The sequence below is a fragment of the Aricia agestis genome, chromosome Z, assembly GCF_905147365.1.
Source record: "Aricia agestis chromosome Z, ilAriAges1.1, whole genome shotgun sequence".
Taxonomy (NCBI): Eukaryota; Metazoa; Arthropoda; class Insecta; order Lepidoptera; family Lycaenidae; genus Aricia; species Aricia agestis.
This window is the reverse complement of record NC_056428.1, coordinates 36636836-36661749: the sequence shown is the minus strand read 5'-3', so window position 1 is coordinate 36661749 and position 24914 is coordinate 36636836. Positions and strand designations below refer to the sequence as shown.

Here is a 24914-nt window from a genome sequence, read left to right as displayed (position 1 = left end):
GTACTATATTGTCCTTTCTTGGGACGCAAAGTATCTACATACTTAACGAATTTCAGCAAAATGGTTCAGTGGTTTGAACGTGAAGAGGTAACAGCCAGACAGACAGACGGACACACTTTCGTATTCATAACATTAGTATGGAAGTATAGATACTGACCAAGCCTCACTAAAAGAAAAGTGCGATTGCGAATAAAAATAACTGACCGAAAAACGATGAAAACGTCCAAATAAATCCATCAACTCGTGAATGTCTTTTGTAACGTTGAACAATATGGTCGGGTACTGTTGAAATTGGAGTCAATACTTATTCAATTACTCCACCAGGGATCAAGAGGCTCACAATTAAAGTGACCTAGTATTCATGTGCTCTCATTACTTAGGTATAATATAGACTATAGATGAATTGGTGGAATAGTACTAGTATGTTAGGACGTACGTATTACGACATGAATTTCCTAAGTCTACTTTTATTGTTAGCTATTATCTATTTCCATATTATACCGACGTACAGCCGGGCTGGCAAACGGTGGTGCTGGAGCGAGATAAGTGGTAGAGAGGCCCCGGGAGAGTGGGAGAACCCGGGGAGAGGCCCTTGCAGAGGGATAGCGCGACTTGACTATGTAGAGTGACCCTAAAATGTTGAATTTCAGTGCAATTTAGTACGTGCTTCCCTTAACTAATGTGATTATGAATTATGGAACATCACGGTTCGGAGACTACACCATGTCCGTTTAATCCGAACTTAGCATTCCAATAATCGACACTCCACGGTCTGTTTAGCGTTATTTCACACCTCACACAGCCTCTATGCTGACGACATAAGGACCATTATCGCGGGAAATATATGGAACGATCTGGCAACAGAATACATATTGCGTGAAATTTTAATGGTTGTTTCCCGCAGTAAAATGATTCTATCGTAGTAGTAGAATTATAGATTTGTGAAGTTTTTTAAATTAAAATCAGTAGCTATTTGACCGAGCTTTGCTCGGTATTCGATGAAAATAACATTTTCTAAAAATGATTCCTAGCTAGATCGATTTATCGCCCCCGAAACCTTCTTCTATCGCCAGAGTTTCTAAAGTAGTTTACATTGAAAACTTTATTGTCTTCGAATGGTCACCGAGTTGGGTTAAATGGAAAAAAACTCGTATTTTGAATACGTCCCCTTTTTTTCATTTCCTACGATTAAGGCGAAATCTAATACCTTATTAATAAAAATAGATATTTAGTATTTACGTAGCGAAAACTATATTGGGTATGCCTGTCTTTTTGGGAACATTGGAAGAGTCAGGACAGCGAAACTTGCATATAAGTAGTTTTTTTTTTACAATAATTAGGGTCGTCTATGTGCCTGTCGCTCATATCCTTTGTCTCTTTTTACATAATTTTGTCACGTACCAAGATTACATTTTCTTTCTTCATCTTAATCTACTGTAAGTCCATCACGCCTTGGACCTTTTAAATGCATTATTATTAATGTATTTAAAAGGTCCAAGGCGTGATGGACTTACAGTAGATTAAGATATTATGTATAAACATAACTAGCGACATAGGCTATAATACATTTTATACCGATCGATTTTATTCATTTTGTCAGTTAGTGACACATGTCACTAACTGACAAAATGAATAAAATCGATTCAGTAGTTTTGATTTATATTCATTACTACCCGTGGCCCGCATTGGCTAGTACCGTCGCGAAAGCTACGTCCCGCAATTTTTTAATCTGTAATATCTTCGAAAATATACAATCATGTAAATTATATGCTGTAAAGGGCCATAATTTAATATAGATCGATATTAAATCAACAATATATAATTAAAGTATTTAATTAAATAAGGGTTAATGCCGTATTGGTAAAAAGTAAATGACAAAAAACTGTTATTGTGGGATATCCATAAGAGATAGACATATAACATTTGAAAGTTTTCTGTAGACTTTTTCACTTTGTACAATACTTAGTACTTACATTATTTTAATAAATCTCGTATGGTTCAGCAATCAGCCTGCGTTTGCAATGTAAGCGAAAAAAAATGTAATTATTTACGACATCACATCAGAAACTTTAAAAAATAACAGTATTTCTCCACTATTTAATGAATGTTATTATGCTTATAAATAATTTATAAACCTTCCCTTTAATTACTCTATCTATTATATAAAACCGCATCAAAATCCGTTGCGTAGTTTTAAAGATTAAAGGGAACATAGGGACATGAGGGAAAAAACGACTTTGTTTTATACTATGTAGTGATGTAGAAAAAGTCTTAACTACAATAAATATATATTTGTCACTAGTTATTTTATAATGTTTGATGCCCTGAAGGGGAGTGTGTGGTCCCAGTAGTACCCAGCAGATCCGACATTTCCGAATTTCTTCGGGTATGTTGCTGCCCCCTTTGCTTGGTGGAGAGGTCACTCAAGTTTCAAGGATGTTAAGAAGATATCGTTCTATAACGAATCTATAGCTGTCAGCTACTAGCTAGTGGGGTCGCCTGACCCATGTCCCCCATTCCCCATTGAGTTGCCATGTGTAAAGTGCTAGGGGATGTTATTGGGGGGACAACTCCACCAACCTGTCTGCTGTCTGGGTTCCGCACTTAAGTTACATCATACAATATTTACTCTATGTTAGTAGTAGAAACATTTTGTTGTTTAATATTTTATTTTTGCTGACCTTTGAAATCTGTGCCTCGCTATACGACCTAGGACTTGGTCGTTTCTGTCATTGTCGGACAGAAACTTGCATAGTTAGACTACGTAAATATCTATTAAAAGACTAGTCGTTATAATAAACGTGGGGTTTTAAAGTATCAATAATGAGATTCACAAGTAATCGACACTCTACGACCTACGTACAGCTCGTATTCACACAAGCTTTTACTAGTTTTTTATCAACGATCAGTAAACATTGCGATAAATAGCAATTCTAGTCAGTGCTGGGGCGTTATCGATATCTTTATATCGATAAGTGTATGAGGTGTAAAAGTGTACTGCAGATAATTTGGCGATATTTTTGTCGCGCTGACCGCTCTCTGACTGTCGTTACTGACACGTCAGTATATAATGGCGGCTCTCGACATAGGCGAACGCGTTGGCCAACGCGTCTGCAGATGCGTTGGCCCAATGTGTAGAACGGGCGTTCGCACGTTGGCCGTAGGTATTTAGACGTTGGCCGACGCGTCTGCGAGCTTGCCGCGCGGGTCGGAAATGCCGGCAAAAGATCAAAGGACATTTGTCGCAAGCTTCGTGCTCCATCCACACATAGGCCGCGCGATGAGTTCGCCCGGAGTTATAGGTTTTGATAATTATAATAATATGTAATAATTTTTATATGTAATAATTAAATAAATAATAAGTAGGTAATAAAATAATTACTTATATTATTTTAATATTATAAAATATTATGTAAAAGTGAGTTTATTTCTTTGTTTGTTACGTTTTCTCGCCTTTTATTTATTTATTTCGAGAATACCCTTTAGAAACTTTTTCTTGTCCACATTTACAAAGTAATTATATGCTGTGAATAAATATACAGCTACAGCTGTTAGCGACTCAACATCCATTTTGAATCCGTCCGCACATTGGCGCGATCCAAAGCATACTGAGCGACCTTCCTATGTGTGGATTACTCACAAACGCCGTTGCAAGCGCACTGCCAACGCGTCTGCGAACGCGTTGGCCAACGCGTTCGCCTATATGGGGAGGCGGCCTAAGAAATATATCAGCCCGGCACTAATATTTTTTGTTTTAAAACTTTAGAATTTTATTTAAACTTTAAGAATTTCACTTCCAAACTCAAGTTTGTGGTATCATTTTCTCAAGCATTGCAGTAAACAGAGAAATACTGGAGTTGCTTTCGAAAATACTAAAATTTAAGAAATACTAAAATCGCTATTCCTGTGCTTGTACATTTTGAAGAGTTCCTTCAATTTCTTATGAATGTAGCGCTTTCATATTCCCAAACGCTGTATTCCGAGCAAATGCGTAGTCGCTTTAGGAAATGTTGAAATTCCACGTTGGAATATAAAACACGAAAACAGTTCACACTCTTCACATACGCCTTTAAATATCTGTTTTTTTTTTTCATTTTTAAACAATTCCAACAACAAAAAAATGAATGCGAATGTGGAAACATTGCAATCACTAGCAGTGATAAAATATTATGTATGTTTCGCTATCATGTTGTCATATCGTAGAATCGCCCATCGTTTTCCCCATTGATTTCCTTCGTAATGGTCGATTTTATAGAATCCAATAACATAAGTAATTATTTCAACAGACTTCGACGAAATTGGCGCGTCCACAAGTGAGCATCGAAATTTATTAAGTACTTTAATACCTACTTCAAATTTCCTATGCTAATTCTTTTGTTTGTTCGCAGTGCATGAAACTCCTCTTCCTGTGGTGGATGCCGCGGAGGCTAGTGAGCTCGAGGCGATGGTGAAGCGAAGTCTTTGTACGGGCCGGTTCCTGACTCTGCATAAGCGGCGCAAAAAACGCCTGCTGACCAGGTCTCTGTGTCAGGAAGCCGCCCTCCTAGATGATCTCCAGCTTGGACAAGTCAAGGCAAGTGGAGTAACCCTCATGTTTAGTGCTTAAAGTAAGTCGCAGAATTTTACACGCGAGATTGCAGCGCGAAGATTGCCCCCAGCAAATTCCTAAAGTGATACTATTATCAACATCCCTATGGATATTGTATAATATATTACAGTTGCAGAGCACAGACGTAAAGTATCCAAAAGTGTTTCTCTCGCATACTTGTATCGGGCGCAGTAGGTATATGCCGCGCAACGTGACTGAAAGAGACAAGTAACGATGGTTCAATGTACTCGAAGTTCTACTTGCTCTCCGACCGGACGTTGATCGGCAGTAAACAGAACTCGCGTACTTAGTTCTGTCTACTCTGGCAGTGATACGCTCCGATATCACAACAAATTAATGTCATATATTAGTATTCACGTTGCATGTCATCCATGACATAATGATTTTGCGCTGATCGAGGACACTTGTGGAGAAATTAGTGATTTAAGTGGTACATGCGAAGGCTTGCGCAATCGTACTATAGTTTGCATTTCATAATTAAGATTTAACTTAATTGCACATAACAAGTTGATATACTAAAGTTATTAATTCATTAAATTGCAGTGCAAATAAAAAAGAACAAATTCTGTGTACCGACTAGAACACTTAGGATTACAAGACATCAGTAATAAAAGTCTGAAAAGTTAAGGTGCCTAAGTAATGACTAATGACTCATGCGATTTTAAAAGGCTTATGACTTGTATTTTCATTGCAATTTTCATAACTCTGTTTAATTGCGACATTCCTAGATTATGATCTTCGCTGCATAAAGTGTTTTATCTTATCTGTAGAATGTAGATCGTGCTACTTGTCATAATCGACTTCCAATTTCATGTTTAACATAATTACTTTATCTTCAATTTAATTATAACTTTAGGACCTTGTTAGTGCAAATACCTTGCTTTTATGCGCTCTAGATACATTAACTGTCAACCCAAATATTTTATTCACCTTCAGACATAATTCATTTAATATAATTTAGTACATAAGCTCGCTCCTTGAACGGCGTCCAAAGTGATAAAATAAAATATGTTGACAAACAAATACACAAAGTAATAAAACACGGTGTTATTTATTAACACCTCAACTAGCCAAAATAAGCGGCACGAATGTTTTGTCTAAATCAGGCGTAAATAGATCTCCATAACAATATAAAACCGTCGCTAAAAATAGCATGCTAATATTTATGAGAGCGAGGCCATATTGTGGTACGTCGCGGTATGTTGCGTCGTCGGATTATCGCATTGTTTACCACATAGTTGCGTTGTGACTTGTGACGACGCGCGGTAACACAATACAAGACGTAGACGTAAAAAGAAGCGTTGTTCACCAATTTTTTTTGTCATTTGACATTTTGTCAATTTACACCCATAAAGTTAATATACCTAGCGGAATAGAGAAACAAAGGCCTGAGCAAGTGAGATATCACTATCAGTAATACTGCGTGGTAAAAAGAGACGTGTGATACACGACAGCAGCACTCTTTTTTTGACGTCCAGTCAGCACGTGCCGCACGTTGACAATTTAATCTCATAGAATTCTTGTTCGATCATGCTTGTGTAAGTGTATACGTACACATATTTTTCACACAGATGTAAACAAATTTCGGCTTCGTTTGACAGCTCGAGGTTGTTGCTCTATTCCCCTAGGTATAACTTTATGAATACACCGCGTCCGACAATACAACGCATGTGTCGTATAACAAAACATGTATGTAAAACCGCACCGAAGCAATGTGGCCTCGGGTCTTACGCAGCAATTCAATGGTAAAATATTAGCGTACGAGGAAGTAGCACGTTCTACAAGAACATTTGTTTTGGCGGCACAGATTTCACAGCTGTTTCGAATCTCCCGGTGATTCTTGGCTAATTTCAGACTAAGTACAGTCAATTACGCACTTAAAAGGTTGTTTTTACGCGTCGATTAAGGCTTAGATGTGAAACACTCAAAATTACGCTAGTTTCAGCCACATACAAAATTATTGTTAGAAGGTTAGAGAGTAAAGTGTGAAACCAAAACTCGCGTATTTTTCATTTAGATCACGCACCAAAATAGCCTTGTCAGTATGTCCGCATTAAATTGTCAAAAAAAAAAGCAAAACAACGACCCAATACATCATTTAAATGTAACAATATGCTTTCAATTCGTAAATACTGACTCTACCCATGTTCCCACCTACTTAAAATTTTCACGAAAAATGCTTTGACTGTACCTATCTACTCTACTATGTACTCCATTGGAACGTAATTTGAAATTCATCGCGCAGTTCTATTGATAGGTGGCCAAGAATTTTGTTTGAAAATATGCTGAGCGCGAATATTTGTATTCGGGGTAACACGCATAGGTCGTTGACTCACTGTTATCGATTACGCTTCTTAAGCGAATTTGCTGTGCTCCGCGATATGCGATGTGTGTCACAGCCATCTAGTTGAATGATAGCTAACTCGATGCCTAGGCGTTTTATTAAATTTGTTTCTTTTTCATATTATTATATTCTGTAAAATCAATTTCTTTGTACATGGCTACTTTTGAGATCTACCTAAAATATTTTGGGTGATTCTCATGACATTTTTGTATTTTGGATGGTTCCTAGTTATATTCACTTTTTTGTTTGTTAATATGAAACGTATATAAACGGCCTAGGCGTCTCGTTAGACTACTCATCTAGAAGCTTCAACTTGAAATGTAACGTTGTCCAAAACGAATTACAGTTATTTTGAGCGTTTAATCTGCTATATTATGTGTATACGTTTTGTAATATATTTAAAAAATTCAGAGTGTAATAACATTGCGTTCTCTAAAACGCAAAGGTCATAAACCTTACAGTAACATGTGATTTTAAGGAGAGTCAAAATGCTGGCCTGAATAAAATCAATTTAATCAGCTGCGTTCAATGACCTCAACACTTTAAAAAAGTATTTTTTCTGAATTGATTTTAGATGACATATTGTATGCTCCATACTACGAATAATAAAAACTAAGGAATCGTAACTCCCATACTATTACCGTTTTAAATTTGGTTCCTTTTGATCTGTCATGTAACGTCAGCCTGGTACCGCTCAAGGTCACCTAAATATTGCAAATGTATTGAAATGTGTTGAAATACACTTTTTTGACAAGTATTCTGGAGCATGTTTTTTGACGGAGTTACTTTTCCTTAGCTTTTATTATTCGTAGGCTCCATATTAATGTTTATACAAGTTTTGCTTCTTTACAGTGCATCCTAGAGCAATCAGTGACGTGGAAGTTCAATGCATTTACGCTAGAAAACGTCTCTGGGGGTAATGTTTTTACTGTTTTATCCAGTGTTTTTAAACCTTGATGAAGCGACCCCCTACCAGGTTTGGTATGAAAAATATTTCGCGACCCCTCTTGCTTTACTGTCTTTTTATCAAGTGTATGTACTTTTATAAACAAAACCTTTTGTTAAAATTATCCTACGAATAAATACTTTATTTTTTTAATTCAATCTCTGGCAAAATCCCTCTATCTGTAGAGATTCGCGACTCCTCAGGGGGTCGCTACCCACAGGTTGAAAAACACTGGTTTTATCTAATCTGCGTATCGATACACGTATCGATTTTGTTCTTACAACCTTTTACTTATCTAAAGATTTATCGTGTGATAATTTGCATTGATTGAGTGTGGTTTATCGGTACGATGTGTGCTTGATTACGACTAAATATTTGCGATTAAAAATGTTTTATAGCTTATGTATTATGTATTTTACTAAGGTATGTACGTAATTAAGATAGGCTCAAGGAGTTAGTGATTTTACATTCGTTCGCTTTCATAATAAATAATTACACAAATTTTTATTATTGGTAAAAAACTTAATGCATTGTTCAAACTTACGCGACCAAGCGACTGCGAAGCGGGAGCGTCAAGTTGTCAAATGGTTTAAAGAAAGGAGTCTTGTATAGTTACAAAACACACATTCGACAAGTTGACGCAACTTGACGCTCCCGCTTTGCAGTCGGTTGGTCACGTAGGTTTGAACGAAACCTTTTAGTTCTATGTTAATATAATAATGTAGAAGGGGGTAAGATTTTGTATCAAACTTTTTTCTTTAACACGAAAACTAACGATCCGATTTGAATACGGTTTTCGCAGATATATTTGTCTTCTTCCAACTTAATATCTGCCTGTGTCTGTCCGTCTGTCCGCCTATCCGTCTGACATTTGTATTTGCACCAGACAGTCCTACTAATAACGTTGTATATAGAGAAGCTCTACGTACCGAATAACGTGTACCTAAGTTGTAACTTATTAATAGCGTTTAGCGTTGTAAAGTTTAGCGAGAAAGTGTGTTTGTTTGTCCTTCCTTCACGCCTAAACGAAGCATTCAATTGAGTTGATTTTTGGCATAGCGAAAGCGAAGCCGCGGGCAAAAGCTAGTTTCAATTAAAACATTCGTTTTTTCCAAGAAGTAAATAGAAGTGCAGAGTTAGCTGGATAAAATGATATTGCGACCACGAGAATACAAATGTAAGCCAAATAGGTGTCTTCCGCATTGTGCCAGCGAAAATTGTGGGCTTTTCAACGTCATTTCAAAACATGTTAAATTAAACTATACCTTGTGTTCAGTCAACGCTATTTACATAGTTAGGCTCTTTTAGCGTAGCGTAAGTCAAATGTATAATGGCCTGTTATACACTTTGACTTATTAATAGGGACCCTAGCTAGACGATCATGCAGCATGACGTGCGATCGTTTATTGCATTGATTGATGCGAATGACATGCAAACTACGTGCTGTGCATTGATTGACGAGTTGCTTTTCGTCCTGCAATATGTGCATGACACGCATGATCGGTATCTATGAAATGGCATATTCATATGCCATTTCATATATACCGATCGCGAAACGATATCATGAAACAATGAATACTGTCATGTAAATGCATGTCATGCTGAATTACCGTCTAGGGAGCGCTTAATGTAAGTTATGTTGAAGAAAAACTCGTTAAAAATCAGCATAAAATTTAAAAGTTAATAATAATTGTAGTTGTATTATACTTAAAAAAACATAACTGGGTACCTGTTAACTTTTGTTAACCAAGACATAAAAACTCAAGAGCATTTACTAACTCATGAGTCATTATGTTAATTTCGCCGAAAACTCCAATAGTAATCCTATAATAAGATAAGGAATCCAAAAAAATAAATAAACCGCGTATGGTAAAGATAACAGACATAGATCAAGATAGATACTCCATTTGTATGAATCGACGTGCGATTCTGATAGCAGACTAAAGAACAGACTTTCGAAAAGCAAGCATTGCTCGTCGTTTGGGAACGCGATATGGCACGGGAAGTACATACACATGCGGTATCTAGCTTGATCTATGTCTGTGGTAAAGATACATCTACACAGGCATCCTTTAATATATATGTAGAGACTTAATTGTCATGGTAAAAATCCAAGGTTTTTATAGTCGTGGTTGAAAGAAAGTTATTTTTAAGTATTAAAATGTCAGTAACTTAATTGAAAAATCAGCTATTGGAATGTTGTGTACAGTTTGCAGTGGTCTCGTCTCGTTTGACTAGTCAGTGGTCACTAGGCGATTTTCCGATCGCTAAGCTGCGTTCGCACGGGGATGATCGACCGCTTTAGTAACGTATAAGCTCTTTATACTTATACCTATAAGCTTAGGATGTATCTTGCTATTGGTATTTGAAACCAAAGCACTAATGAAATTTACTAGGTCGTCAGAGCTTCATAATGTTATGTTTGGACAAGTCATGGATGTTTCAGCGAAAGCACTCGGGCATTATGTGCTTTTGGGCCCCAAAACAAATTTACTTGCTAAAGAACTCTTTGATTTCAAGTAATTGTTTTTAGGTTTCCGTACCCAAAGGGTAAAAACGGAACAATATTACTAAGACTTCGATTCGATGTCTGTCCGTCTGTCTGTCTGTCTCCAGGCTGTACCTCAAGAACGACTATAGCTATACATCTAAAATTTTCAAAGGTAACAACAAATACTAAAAACAAAATAATATTAATTTTTAACATACAACAAAACCTAATTTTTTACCTTTTTTGCTAGATATCAATAATGGCAACGGCTAGGCACTTGAAATGTTCACAAAATACTCAATTATATTTACACTTTTATAATTAATATAAAACTAAAATAAAATAAATAATTAAGAGGGGCGCCCACACAAGAAACCTATTTGAGCCTATTTCTGCTCTATAATGGTACGGAAGTCGGAACCCTTCGTGCGGGAGTCAAATTCGCACTTGGCCGATTATTTATGTTCTATTTTCAAAGTAACTCTTGATCTCTATTACATATGTAAAAACATGACAATCACATGCTACTGTTATAATATTATAATAATAATCAATGCTGAATCTGATTTTAACAATAGTAAGGTCAAATAGCGCTATTGAAAAGAACACGTGGAATATCTTGACACGTTTCTCCTGTAGGTATTTAAATGTTTCCAAATTCAACATCTATAGCATCCACAAACGTAGATAACTCTAGAGTTATCTACGTTTGTGGATGCTATAGATAGCTTCACAATCATGTCAAAAATAGTTACCCATCATGGCATGGCAACGTAGAGAAGGCCATTTACAATGTAAAGTGACTTGTCATGTCAATTGTCCATTCAGTGATAACTTTGTTGGCGCGAACTCGTAGTTCGCCTGCAGTTACGCTGCGACAAAATCAGTCTCTATAAATGTACGGTCGCATTCGGTATGCGACCGTACAATTATAGAGACTGCTTAGGTGCATAATGCAGTGAAGTGTTCCGACCGACATCCATAAAACGTAGGTTTATCTGAAGTAAATTACCGTAACATTTAAAGACGTGAGTGGATGAACACAATAACTAACATTTTGTAACATACGGATATTTAATAATTTTTTCCATTATAATTTGAATAAACCTTGCAACTTATCTACTTCATCACATGGCTAATATATCTGGCTTCTTATGAAATACACAGTTTATTTTATTTCTTATAATTTTTCCGGCCCTAAAGCCTCCCTTTACGCAAAAAAAATTGCAATTTGCTGTTACTTGCCGTGTTCTTCCACTCACGTCTTCAATTGATTTTTCATCGTCCGTCAAACATGATCCTATTGGCCCTTACTAATTAAAAGACACTGTACTGCACAATAGCTGCAGACAACATTTCGTCCTAACATACGTTAAAAAAGCTATTGAAAGATATTAAACATTTATTGTATAAGTATGTCAGTAAAGCACACATACTAAATCTTTTATTAGGAATATCCCTTACACCTTTTGTCTATGCCTACTGCCTAGCGCTATCCTATATTAAGTCCCAATTTCACCAACGTCTGTTAGTGCCAACAGCTTGTTAAAATGTCAAGTCTTCTCTTTCATTCATAAGAAAAACGAAAGAGGTAACATGATACTAATTCGAGCGTTAACTTTAAGAGCTCACCTGACTCTAAAAATCAAACATCGTCCTTCTCTCTTCACACTCACGCCCGTCTTTCATATGCCAGGTGAAAAAGGACGGCGCGGAATCATTGCCGAGTTAGTTTTACTTGAATAAAAGACGAACTATAAAGATTATGAAAAAAGTGTTTTGAGCAAATTTAGGTTTTATCAATACCTTTTTAGATATTAAAAAATATTAAAGAAAAGACAGCAAACTTCGAAGATCCAAGCAAAAATGTGTCTAAAACAAGGTTTTTTGTAAAAAAGAAACTATCGAGCATTTTTTGAGTAATCGTGTTTTCGTCTTGAGCATTTAATCTTTATGAACTGAAGTTACTTGTGTCAAAAAATCAGTTTTCTAGACCTTACAGATTTTGAGATCTAGGTTAAAGTATGTAGTCAAGTTAGGGTCATATGGGCTCTTAACAGTCGTTGGTGAAATTGGGGCTAATCCTCCATTGAATTTAATCAACGTAAAATTGTTACAAAGTTAATCTCCATTGCACCGCATTTCTGATACCCTTTTCGTTTTGATGAAACAAAGTAAAAATGTTTCAATACGCTTTCGATGTCTGTGAAACAACAAAGGATTGTATTTTGTTGCTATGCAAAAATATAGTTCTATGTATCGCAGAATTGACTCTATTTGATTACTGTCTTTGTGACGTGGAAACAACGGGCTAACGTGTCGAGCTCGACTGAATAATACATTTCGTTCGGAAAGCTTTTATAATTTACAACGCATCCACTAAAACTTATTAAAAAACTAGCTTTTGGCTACGGCATCGGTTGCATCCTAAACAAATACTGTAGTTTTATGGGGTAAAATGGCATACGTGCTAATCCAGTATGTTTACTACAAATACCACAATATTTAAGATACATATTCAGTACCTCGTGATGCGAAAGAAGTAACAAACACACCCAAAATTTCGCGTTTATTATATCGGCGTAATTTCAAATGTCCTTTTTGGAAATTTTAAGGGCAGTCATAAGATTAAATTGTTTTATAAATATAAAGGTAGCGTGTTCTGGGCGTCACATAAAACCCTCAAGTTATTGAACAATGATATTACACGTTTGGATTGTTACCGGCATATTGTACGCGCGAGTAGGCCTAATAAAACGGAAACGGGGTGGCATATCTAATGCGAAGCCATATTGCTTCATTGCGTTGCGTCGTCGCAACTGTGACGTTTTGACTTTACATGCATGCCTTACGAGTTATATGCCACATAAAAGGTCACAGCACACATATCAACTCGGAAAAGGATCAGAACCGTATCGCCTCGCGCCGTTCAATATTGTTTGTACGAAACTCCCTACTGCAACTCACACTAAGCGGAACCGTAAAGTAATCGCCTCGCCTCGGAACAGGCTCCGAACCGGGTTGCGACGTGTGTTCAACTAGCAGTCCCCCCGTTTACGGCTCGTCGTCCCCCCGCTTACGGCTTGTCGTCCCCGTGCTTACGTCTCTCCGTACTCAAGCTTACGTTTCTTCGTCGACCCCTTCCCCGAGCCGTAAGCGAGGCGTCGCCTAACCGTAGCCGAGTTGACGTGCAGGCGCTACTGATACGCTTTGGTTACGTGCATACGTTAGGTTACCGCCTGGTTGACGGCGAGGCAAAATGCAATACGGTGACGATCCCTTTCCGAGTTGATAATATGTGAGCTGTGACCTTAAAGCGTAGCCACATTGTTGAATAACGTGCCGTTGTAGGTATGCCACATGGCTGCGTTGCGGCGACGCGCGAAAATACAAAACAATATAGGTTGACAGTCTAAATAGATTTTTCCTACATTGTTTCTTTTTAATTTTAAGTTGATTAAATAAATATTTGTTTTGTTCTTTTCAAAACAAGGCAGCTGCTGCATCGACGTTTTGATGCATATTTTTTTTTAAATTAAATCTAACAATTATGCGTTACGTGACGTCATTGACTGACTTTTTCAGTCCGTCATTACGATGTCGCACGTTAACACAACGCTTTATGCCGTTGCGACGACACGGCGCGGCGTGGTGCACTGGAGCAATAATATGGCCTTGCTTTATCTTCATAGGTAGCCATTGTAAAAATTAATGCATTAAGGCCCTGTATTCCCAAAAACGGACGATTTTCAAGATTTAAAAGTGACAGTAGACACAAAAATATAGTAATTTAAATTCTGAAAAAAATATATGTGTTTGTTAAGGATCTAACACAGTGTAATTTATATTTTACACAATATCATGAACTTCACTCGATAGAAAAAAATCCCAAACTTACCTCTTTTTTTAACGAATTTTCCTATGTCCAAATTATTTGGAATTTTCAGATAATTTTTGCACTGAATTAAAGACAAAGTATATATCTAGGGCGATTCGTTCTTTTGACTCGATTTAATTGATGTATAAAAAACGACGATCAAAAAACTATAAAAAAGCAGGCGCAAAGTGTGTGACTGAAAGCGTACCAGGCGAACCTTTGCGCATGCTATTTTATAGTTTTTTGATCGTCGTTTTTTATACATCTAATTGATGTATAAAAAAACGTCAAATCGAGTCAAAAAAACGAATCGCCCTAGATATATTCTTTGTCTTTAATTCAGTGCAAAAATTATCTGAAAATTCCAAATAATTTGGACATAGTATTTTTCATTTTACACATAACTTTTTACAATCCTTAAATAACAAGTTTCCACAAACACTACAAAATATTTTTATTTACAGTAAGCTTTGTAAGTATTATTTTTATTTTTAATCCAAAAATGTCATGAAATTGTAAGATAGGCTTTTCATTTGTTTTAATAACGTTGTGCGTACCTCACAGCTCAATTCATTCCCAGAATTTACCGGCGACTTCCGCCAAATGTTAATTTTGGACCTTTTCTCTGAAAGAAACAACATGTTTGAAAAATATTTACACAAGGTTTTATAGAATGGAATTTTCGAAAAATCTAAAAAGTAAAAATGTATATTTAATTGAAATATTTAAAGTTTATTCAGTTCCCAGATTCTGCGTTACAAAAAATATTATTCCAGCGCGAAGAACCGGCGTAAAGACCTCGCACGCGAAAGCACTTTAAGTAAAAAAGTGGAAAATTATGGACTAATGTCTAGACTCTAAAGGCTGCATGTTGCAACGAAACTGCATTTTTGTGGCAGCATCGGCCATTTTTTAGGTTCTATAAATGAAACGACTAGGCAAATGAGGGTCGATGACATTTAAAAATCTGCCTAGCCAGGACACTCAAGTTTAGTGTTGTCGCGTACTCTCAGAATTAGATATCAATGCTTGACACCAATATCGATGTTTCAATGGCGACGATGCGCCATTCTTTCAACGTCTATTCACGAATTTCGACCTAGTCCCACACATCACTAAGATCAGTTTTGGTCACAGCTTGTTAGTCTTTTAATACCAATGTTTTTATAAAGGTATCATTTTCATTTAGGTTTTATTTAAGTAATTTATTTAGACTTCATAAACGATAACGATATAAATGTCGTGTTAGAGTGTTTTTTGCCAATTTCTTCTTCAGATTATGAGCAACTTTTATTTTTCGTACACAAAATAACAGGTAAGTATAGCATAACCGTGTATGCTAGCCGATCCAGCAAGCATTGATATTATGTAGAATCAATTTTAGATTTTTCCGAGTAAGACATGTAACAAAAAGTTACTTTCGTGAATTATTGCATATTATGACTCGTAATATGAGTTTTTTGGTGATTTCATGTGAATTTCAAAGCTTCTTAGCGGCCCTGAAAACTTATTCTATCACAATAATTTCCTATACGAGAGGAATCTTACAGAAAATAGGGAATTACGTTCACATTTCTGATCACTTATTTGCGTTCGAAATGAGCCGCGTCTCGTGTTTTTGTTGCAAAGAGGGTTTAATTAGTAGTATTGCACTCGTATCAAACATCGTCTTATTCTCTTAACACTTACGCCCGTCTTTCATATGCCAGGTGAAAAAGGACGACGCGGAATCATCGCCAAGTTAGTTTTTTCTTAATAACTCGATAAATATACAACATTTTAAAAATCCACCAGGTCAGTCCTTTGGTAATTTTAACGCAGTTAAATGCACGGTTTCGGCAATAGGTATATGAAATATCCGTGAAAATTAGATGCATATTTGTGATATTTTTCTATCGAGAAATTTTAAAGATATCGTGTTTTCGCTAGGTTAAACCCTCGGAAATATAATGTAGTATCTATGTTTAGAAAATGAAACAATTTGGGGCTTATTTTCAAGTATAAAAATGAATAACAAACTATCAATTTTGCTTTAGTCGCCTTCTTAAGTTTAAAATGTTAAAAGCTTTAAAAAAAGGGTTCTCTAGAACATTTTTTTTATTACTATCAAGTTAATTTTCATGAGTACCTAGCTTCATTTTGATAAGACAAACAACAATTTTCACTGCGAAAATCCTTGAAAGTGGTAGCTAACAGAGATAGAAAGCATTTAATATTTCGATTTGATGGTCCTAAAAATATATGGATTGTTCTATTTGTAGGACAATGTTAGTCTTAAATTATATAACTATTAACCTAAATTATGTAACTATTATCCTATCAATATACAAAAAATCAGCTGCTTAAGGTTCCGTTCCGTAGTCAACCAAGTTTTGTTAATAATAATGAACCTTAAAACGGAACCCCAACGAGCTCATTTTTTGTATATTAATAGGTTAATAGTTACCTAATTTAAGATAACATTGTCCTACAAATAGAACAATCCATATTTTAGGACCATCAAATCTAAATATTAAATCGTTTATATCTCTGTAAGCTAGCACTTTATAGAATGAAGCAGAAAATGTTGTTCGTCTTATCAAAATGAAGCTACTCACGAAAAATTAGCTTACTATCAAGCTAATTTTTCGTGAACGTTCGTCGAAAATTCGAAAATTCGTGATTCGTTCTAGAGAATCCTATAAAGCTTTCCTATTCTTTAATTATTCACATAATTTTTAATTTTTTTTTCTTCCTAACTTCCATCCTCGTACTTCAATGACTATGCTAAATAAAAATAAAAGAATTAGCGAATTCGGTTTAGCCGTTTTCGAGATAAGCGCTTACCATTTTATTATTTTAGATTTTTTATACCCAGTTATATCATTGAAAGAGCTTTGACCTATCCGAAAGTAATTAATGAGTAATGATTGCCAATGAAAAATTCATCTACTTTTATTTGTGTTCCTTTCAAGTGCCAAAACTCAAACAATAATTAAAATTAACTCATTATTATTAGTACCAATGAGTCAGTAGACGAATTGATTCGACCGATTGATTGATTTCACAGCAAATTTCAATTGTAGAGTTCTTTGTCGTCTACACACATAATATTAAGTGAAAATACAGGTTGGGAAAAAAAGTGCAGTTAAAATGAGGGCGCTTTTCTTTTATTAAAGGCAACCACGTTAGGCCTGAACGCACTTTTGACACGAAATGTACTAGTTTTGACAAGTGCTGTAATGTCGCCATTAAACTTTCAGTATCAGCTTTTAGTCACCGCGCCAGACTCTTTTTTGCCCAGTTGTACAGTGTACATAGTTGACTAAGAACTCTTAATCAGTGGTTACATGATTTTCAACTATAATTACACTAAAATTAATTTATTTTGATATTATGTTATGTGATAATTATGTCCTTATTATTAGCTGATACAATATGATTATAATGCTCAATTAATTCTGAGTATTTCGTAATCTGGAAATATATTTTTTTTGTTGCATTTGCGGATGCCCCATATTCGAAATGGTGTTAAACTTTATTTTAAATTATATCGACAACAATTAAACAAAAACTAAAGTCTGACTGCCGCAATCAGAGACGAATATAATTTACTTAACTGTGATTAAATTAAGATTTTGACATAGACCCATACATTCTTTGCCAAACCCTTCAATAAATTATTAATGTTCAATTAACATAAAATATGTCTATTTGTGTTTCACTTCATATATCGACACTTGCAACGCTAGAACACCTGTAACACTTTTTTTTTTATTTTCGTACCCAAAGGGTAAAAACGGGACCCTATTACTAAGACTTCAATGTCTGTCCGTCTGTCTGTCTGTCTCAAGGCTGTAGCTCAAGAACCGCTATAGCTAGGCTTCTGAAATTTTCACTGATTATATATTTCTGGTGAAGCTATAACAACAAATACTGAAAACAAAATAAAGTTAATATTGAAGGGGGGCCATACAATAAACGTTATTTTTTGGGATTTTTGGCTCGTAATTTATTGCATACTTGAAATTTTCACGAAATCCTCATTTATATGTGTAATAAAATAGATAAATAAGGGGGGGCTTCCATACAAAAAACATTTTTCCCTACTTTCGATACCTTATAACGGTACGGAACCCTTCGTCCGACTCCGACTCGCACTTGGCCAATTTTTAAGATACCTCATCCAGATGGGCCACTGGTAACGCCTCAGGTACACTTGAATGTAACTTGTCTTCCAACTGATCCTTAAATTCCTGAATCCTTTAAGCCTGGTAACCTTACCCGGTTTTCAATGGGGCTGTGGTCGAGCCGAAGCATGATCTGTTTTTGGAAAGCAAAATTTCAGTGCGATGCTTATTTTCGCTGACAGTAAAAATACGATTAGCAGTATTGTTTACATGATTTGATTGTTTGTAGTTTTTCGATAGTTCAGTGTTTGGGAGGATCAGTGCTGCAATATGCTATTCCGATCCAAATCCTGTTAAATGTAGAAAATAAATTAATATTTTTGTAACGCCTATGAGAGACGAGATGATAATTAATATTTTGTGCAGCTTTACTAGCTAACGTTTTTAATTTTCAATATGACTGTTAGGTAACAATCACTTTTAGTTCTGCTGCTTTTACAACCTGTATAGTACCTACTTTAAGAGCTGACAGGCAAATATAGGCCACAGCGAAGACCTAAATTCTACAGGAAATTAGGTTCTTGAAATCAACGTGCTCTTGCCGGGGACATTCTATTTCGGCATGTAGGGTAAAGATATTAAAGTGAGTTCCCTTTTACGATTATGCATAGTATCGGTTCACGTATTTGCATGATCTTCCACCGCGTTGCGTTCAACTTGGTAATAATTAAAGACGTGACTGCATGAAGTGGGTAACTTGTCCCTTATTTTTTTAACAATCCTTATAATTTACTTACTTCATCATCTGGCTATACATAAAATCCACATTTTTTGATCTCCTAAAGCCTCCATTGTTGCATAAAAATAAGAATTTACAAATTGTTAGTGTGGGTAACTAATGTCCTGAATTAAGTTAGTCTTCGGCTGTTGTTAGTAATGCAAAGTGATATGTTTAGTGAGATTCTTATTTGTTACCAGCTGATGACCCTGTAAACTTTGTATCACTTCCCTTCTAATAGGTACTTATGAATCATCCGGGGACTTCCATGAATATTTCAAGACTAAGTATACGTGAGAGAGCCATGCTTCTGCACGAATGGGCCGGCTCGATCGGAGAAATACCACGTTCTCACAGAAAACCGGCGTGAAACAGCGCTTGCGCTGTGTTTCGCCGAGTGAGTGAGTAAGGTTAAAGCTCCGGTAAGGAGGCCCAATCGCCTAACCTATTCGATTCCATACCCTCCCCTATTCCCTTCCCATCCCTACCCTCCCCTATTCCCTGAAAAGGCCGGCAACGCACCTGCAGCTCTTTTGATGCTACGAGTGTCCATGGGCGACGGAAGTTGCTTTCCATCAGGTGACCCGTTTGCTCGTTTGCCCCCTTATTTTATAAAAAAAAAACTAAAATTATTAGCCAAATCGGTAGAGTCGTTCTCGACTTATACCGAGACTAACAAAATGGAAAATTCTTTTTATACAGATATACCTATATATTTGAAGTTGCTCAAGATAATACTTTACATTAGCTGATGTGTATCATTATTTAGCTTAAATATACTAGCGTAAAGTCAGCGATTTTGCGAACAAATGCTGCCAAAAGTTTTGAATGTTTTGTATACTAGTTACGTAACTTTTTAGTGATTACTAAAGCTAGTACCACAAAGTTATAGTACCAGCTTTCGTTGTTACTTTACAAGTGTTATTATCTGGATATAGAGTATGAGAGGATCCTACGCTATTCACCTATTAAAGGAACACGAGGAACACACAAAATACACAACAATAATAATTCCAAACTTTACAATAAATTATATTCAATCAGTATTACCGATCCATTGTTAAACTATGCTCAGTATTTGCTCGGAGCACTAACGGATAAGATACCTGGCAAATTAATTAATGAAAGGTTTCCTTGGCGATGCATTCAACTATTCAGCTTTATAAAAGCAACAATTTGCTTCAGTGGTTCTTTGTGAGAGGTCTGAGAGGAGGATATTCATTTAGAGATAGTTAATATTGATTTGAACTTTGAACAGTTTAATCTTTTGGATTTAGTTATTTTGGTGATTTAAGCGACAGGTTCACAGACATCTCGTTTGGGCTAAAACGCAATAAAAATGTACAAACCAAAACATGTCGAAGAGAAAAATACTTTCTTACATTGATCGTGTTTTAGGTTTAAAGTACGTTTTTAGGGTTCCGTACCCAAAGGGTAAAAACGGAACCCTATTACTAAGACTTCGTTGTCTGTCCGAGTTTGAAATTTTCACAGATTGTGTATATCTGCTGCCGCTATAACAAGTACTAAAAACAAAATAAAATTAATATTTAAGGGGGGGTACAACAAACGTGATTATTTGGCCTTTGCTCTATATCAATAATAGCACTAGTATAGGTAGGAACTTGAATTATTCACACAATCCTTAGTTTTATGTGTAAGTACTTTAATATTTAATAATAATATTATTATTACTTATATAAAAAATTTAGAGGGGCTCCCATACAAAAAACACAAATTTCGACCTAATTTTGCTCTATAATGGTACGGAACCCTTCGTGCGCGAGTCCGACTCGGACTTGGCCGATTATTTTTTATAAATTATACTATAGTACAAACGGCGCGGCGAAAGAAAACTTAAAACTTCTTATAACACGTCAAAATTTGAATAAAATTGTGTGTTTCGTATCATCATTTTGACTGTAAACTAAACTATTATGTATACAGTTTACTTTGTACATGTGTGTATCATGTATGTTATATCAAGGACTCAATTTTTCATAATCCCCTAAGGATTATACTACTTAGCAGTCAGTCCTAATTATGCACTTTTACAGGTATTAGCTGTAATATATTAAGGGCAATTAATAATGACTCATTATAGTGCAATTATATTTATTGAGTTTAGTACTTTGACCACACCCTTATAATTTATAACCTACGTTCTAGGTTACTGCATGCAATTTAGTGTTCTTTAAGTCGATTGTTAGTCTAACCTCCGTACTCAGAGATATTTTTAATTACGATTAACCTTCAATTTAATAAAGAGTTTGACAGATAATGTATGGGGCTTATGTCAATTTAAGTAATTTAAATGTTCCACTCTGAGTGCGGCAGTAAGGGCCAAGGCCCGTGACACATAAACACGATACGACGTCATGTCGTACCACGATGCGTCGTAAAAAACTACGTCGTGACATCGTAACGTGCCACTTTACGCGGCACGACGTCGTGTCGTATAAACTCACGATGCGTGTTATTCAAAATTCAAGGAAATTAACTGTGACAATTCATCCTGCATTCTATCGACGGCGTCGTGCCGTGTATCGTGGCACGTTACGATGCCGCGACGTAGTTTTTTACGATGCTCGTCGTAGATTCCCACGTCGCGACGTAGCATCGTGAAACGACGCCGCATCGTGGTACGACACGACGTCGTACCGTGTTTATGTGTCCCGGCCCGTATTTAAGCTATAATATTTTATAGTAAATACTGTTTTAACTACTTTTATTTAAAAATATAGCTTTATCGTCTAAATTGGTTACTCGTTGGATGGTTGTCAAGATTATATTTTTGTTGATAAATCAGCTGACAGGCTACATGAAAATACTTAATAAAAATCGGCCAAGTGCTAGTCGGGCTCGCGCAGGAAGGGTTCCGTACCGTTAGAGAGCGAAATATGATCGCAAAAAATGTGTTTCTTTTTGTATGGGATTCTAAATTTATTTTATTTTAATTATTTATTAATTATTAAAGAATAAATATAATTAAGAATTTTGTGAGTATTTCAATGCCTATCGGCTACCATTATTGATTACAAGCAAAAAAGGCTTAAAAAAGTACGTTTGTTGTAATGTGTGAGCCTCCTTAAAATTATATGTATTTTATTTAGTTTTTAGTATTTGTAGTTATAGCGGTAACAGAAATACACAATCTGTGAAAATTTCAGTAGTCTAGCTACAGCGTTTCCTTAGTTACAGCCTGGAGACAGACGTACATACATCGAAGTCTCAGTAATATAGTCCCGTTTTTACCCTTAAAATGAACCCTAAAAATTAGCATTAAACAACAGTTTGAGAAGCCAAAATGTTGCTTTAACATGGATACAACTTACAACTCTGTGCAGAGAAGTAGGTACGTATTTGTGGGGTTTTAAGGAAATGAAATATAACTCCGTTACTTGGTAGTTCGTAGCACGCCAACTTGATCGGTAGCTCATATTCCAGTTATGATGAGATAGATAGATTAATGCTCCTTTTCGTAAATTGGTCATTATGGAATAGGCGTAAACGTAACGTAAAACGTAAACGGGGAAAGCCATGCTTCGGCACGAATTGGCTTGCTCGACCGGAGAAATACCACGTTCTCACAGAAAACCGGCGTGAAACAGCGCTTGCGCTGTGTTTCGCCGAGTGAGTGAGTTTACCGGAAGCCCAATTCCCTTCCCTATCCTCCCCTTTTCCCTTTCCTTCCCATCCCTACCCTCCCCTATTACCCTATTCCCTCTTAAAAGGCCGGCAACGCACCTGCAGCTCTTCTGATGCTGCGAGTGTCCATGGGTGACGGAAGTTGCTTTCCATTTGCTCGTTTGCCCCCTTATTTCATAAAAAAAAATGAGTATCTTCTTGTGTAGTAAATAAAGTTATGTTGTGGATAATTTAAGTTTTAACTGCATCGCATCGCCTCGTCACGTTGCAATGTTAACTGACCCTTATTTATATGCAGCAATTCTGAAAGCAGGCATGGCTCTCATTAAACTACTCCCACCTCAGCTTCCACTAATACGAGTGGGCATGACTATATTTATTACCACAGTCTCTATTAATAGACTGCAAATTGATCTAATGTTACCATAATGTCCACAGTAATATTATAAACGCGAAAGTGTGGCGGGCTGTCTTATATTCGTCTGTCTGTAAATTCTTTACGACTAAACCGCTGCTATTATAGTATGTCCTTTCCCGGGGCCCAAAATATATTCACCAGCAATTCGGTGTAGCGGTTTTGGCGTAAAGAGGTAACAGACACACTTTCGCATTGTAAAGTATAGACTTCAATAAATATAAAAATTAAGAAATTGTCGGTGGTACAAGATCCTTTGTCTTTGTCAAAATAATTATGTCGAATGTTGTTTCCTTCCGCTTATGAGTTAATAAAAAGTGCAAAGTGATTATTTTACCCACCGAGTTTTATTATTATAATTTAGTATAAAAACAATCTGTAAGTATTTATAATATTACTTCTATTCAGTTAGTTGTATTTTTACTATCCATTCAAATAAGGGAGAGGCTAAAAGAAATTAAAACTTGTGTTTACCTTCATTATGCTACTTCTTTTCTGTCTTTTTAAACTCTTTTAAAATGCAGGGCTTTGTGAAAATACAGCTTGGGATTATTCGAAGCGGCTAAGTCTAGACGTGAAATCTCAATTCAAATATAAATCTGGACAAGATTTATTTTGTTAAATTGCATTTTATTATTTTTATTACACCGTCTTTTTCTTATCGTATAAGTTGGCTTATCTCAAAATTCTACTTAAAACCTTCATAATATTATGCCTATCAACTATTATTAAAAAAAAAAAAACAGATATCCGATTCCGATGTTTAATAATTAATAACTCTCAAGTTTAAATTTGGCAAAATGTTTAGGGTCACATAATCAAGATTCAAGCATTGAGAAACGTACCATCGAATAAATAGATTCATAGGCAGAGGGGCCTTTTTTTTGGGTCGGGAAATGCCATTATGCATCCCCGGCAGTGCTGGACAGGACAACCGGGGTATGTGGGACTCGCTGCGACCGATAGATGGTAGTGGCCGCAGCTCTACCCACTAAAACCCGACCGTGTTCCTTTCTGCGCCACCACTGACAAATCCACCACGGGAAATGTGGGGCCACCGCAGTTCTACCAGCGGGCGTCTGCCTGGTCATCGGCAGACACGTCTGAGTGAGGGTGTTCACCCCCCAGGCCGTACAGAGACCCTACTAGGGCTTGTCTAGGCCATCCCCTGCGTTTACGATGCACTAGAACACATAGCGCATCGCGACCCGCTCGGGGGCTTTACGTCGTCATGGTTGACCCTATGTCACTTCGGCCGGCAGGCAGTTGAGGGGGCGTACGTCATGTGGTCGGATTATGTTAATTCAATATTGATTATGATCTGTCGGCTTGCGTTTCACATAAAGCGACCAAATGACCTAGGTCCGACGTCTGCCTATGAATCAATTTCTCTGATAGTACAATTCCACGTACAACTTTTAATTTCCATCTTTATACGATCATATTATATCGATATAGCGACAGTGACGTATATATGTTACGCTCAAAGACCGAAAACGCTCAGTGAGCGAAAAAAATACTCACAACGCGTTGTGGTCATAGTAAAACGGGCACAACGCGAAATTCGCGTCGTGGCCCTAGTGAAAATGGCCACGACATGTTCTGGTAATCACAGAAATAGCACATAGCGAAATTCGTGTCGTGGCTGACGTGCTATTCGACCACAACGCGTTGTGGTAATCGAGAAAAGCCATGAC

The 24914-nt window shown here is 36.4% G+C and overlaps 1 protein-coding gene across 3 annotated transcripts in view; it reads left to right on the top strand.

Annotated features, from left to right (window-relative positions):
- LOC121738937 (cGMP-specific 3',5'-cyclic phosphodiesterase-like) overlaps positions 1-24914 on the top strand; it is a 222251-nt gene that overhangs the window by 77213 nt on the left and 120124 nt on the right. For all 3 annotated transcript variants that reach the window (XM_042131222.1, XM_042131220.1, XM_042131221.1), the window contains exons 3-4: positions 4389-4573; positions 7806-7869. In XM_042131222.1, coding sequence (XP_041987156.1) covers positions 4445-4573; positions 7806-7869 — 193 coding nt within the window. In that variant the 5' untranslated portion in view covers positions 4389-4444. The remainder of the gene's footprint in view (positions 1-4388; positions 4574-7805; positions 7870-24914) is intronic.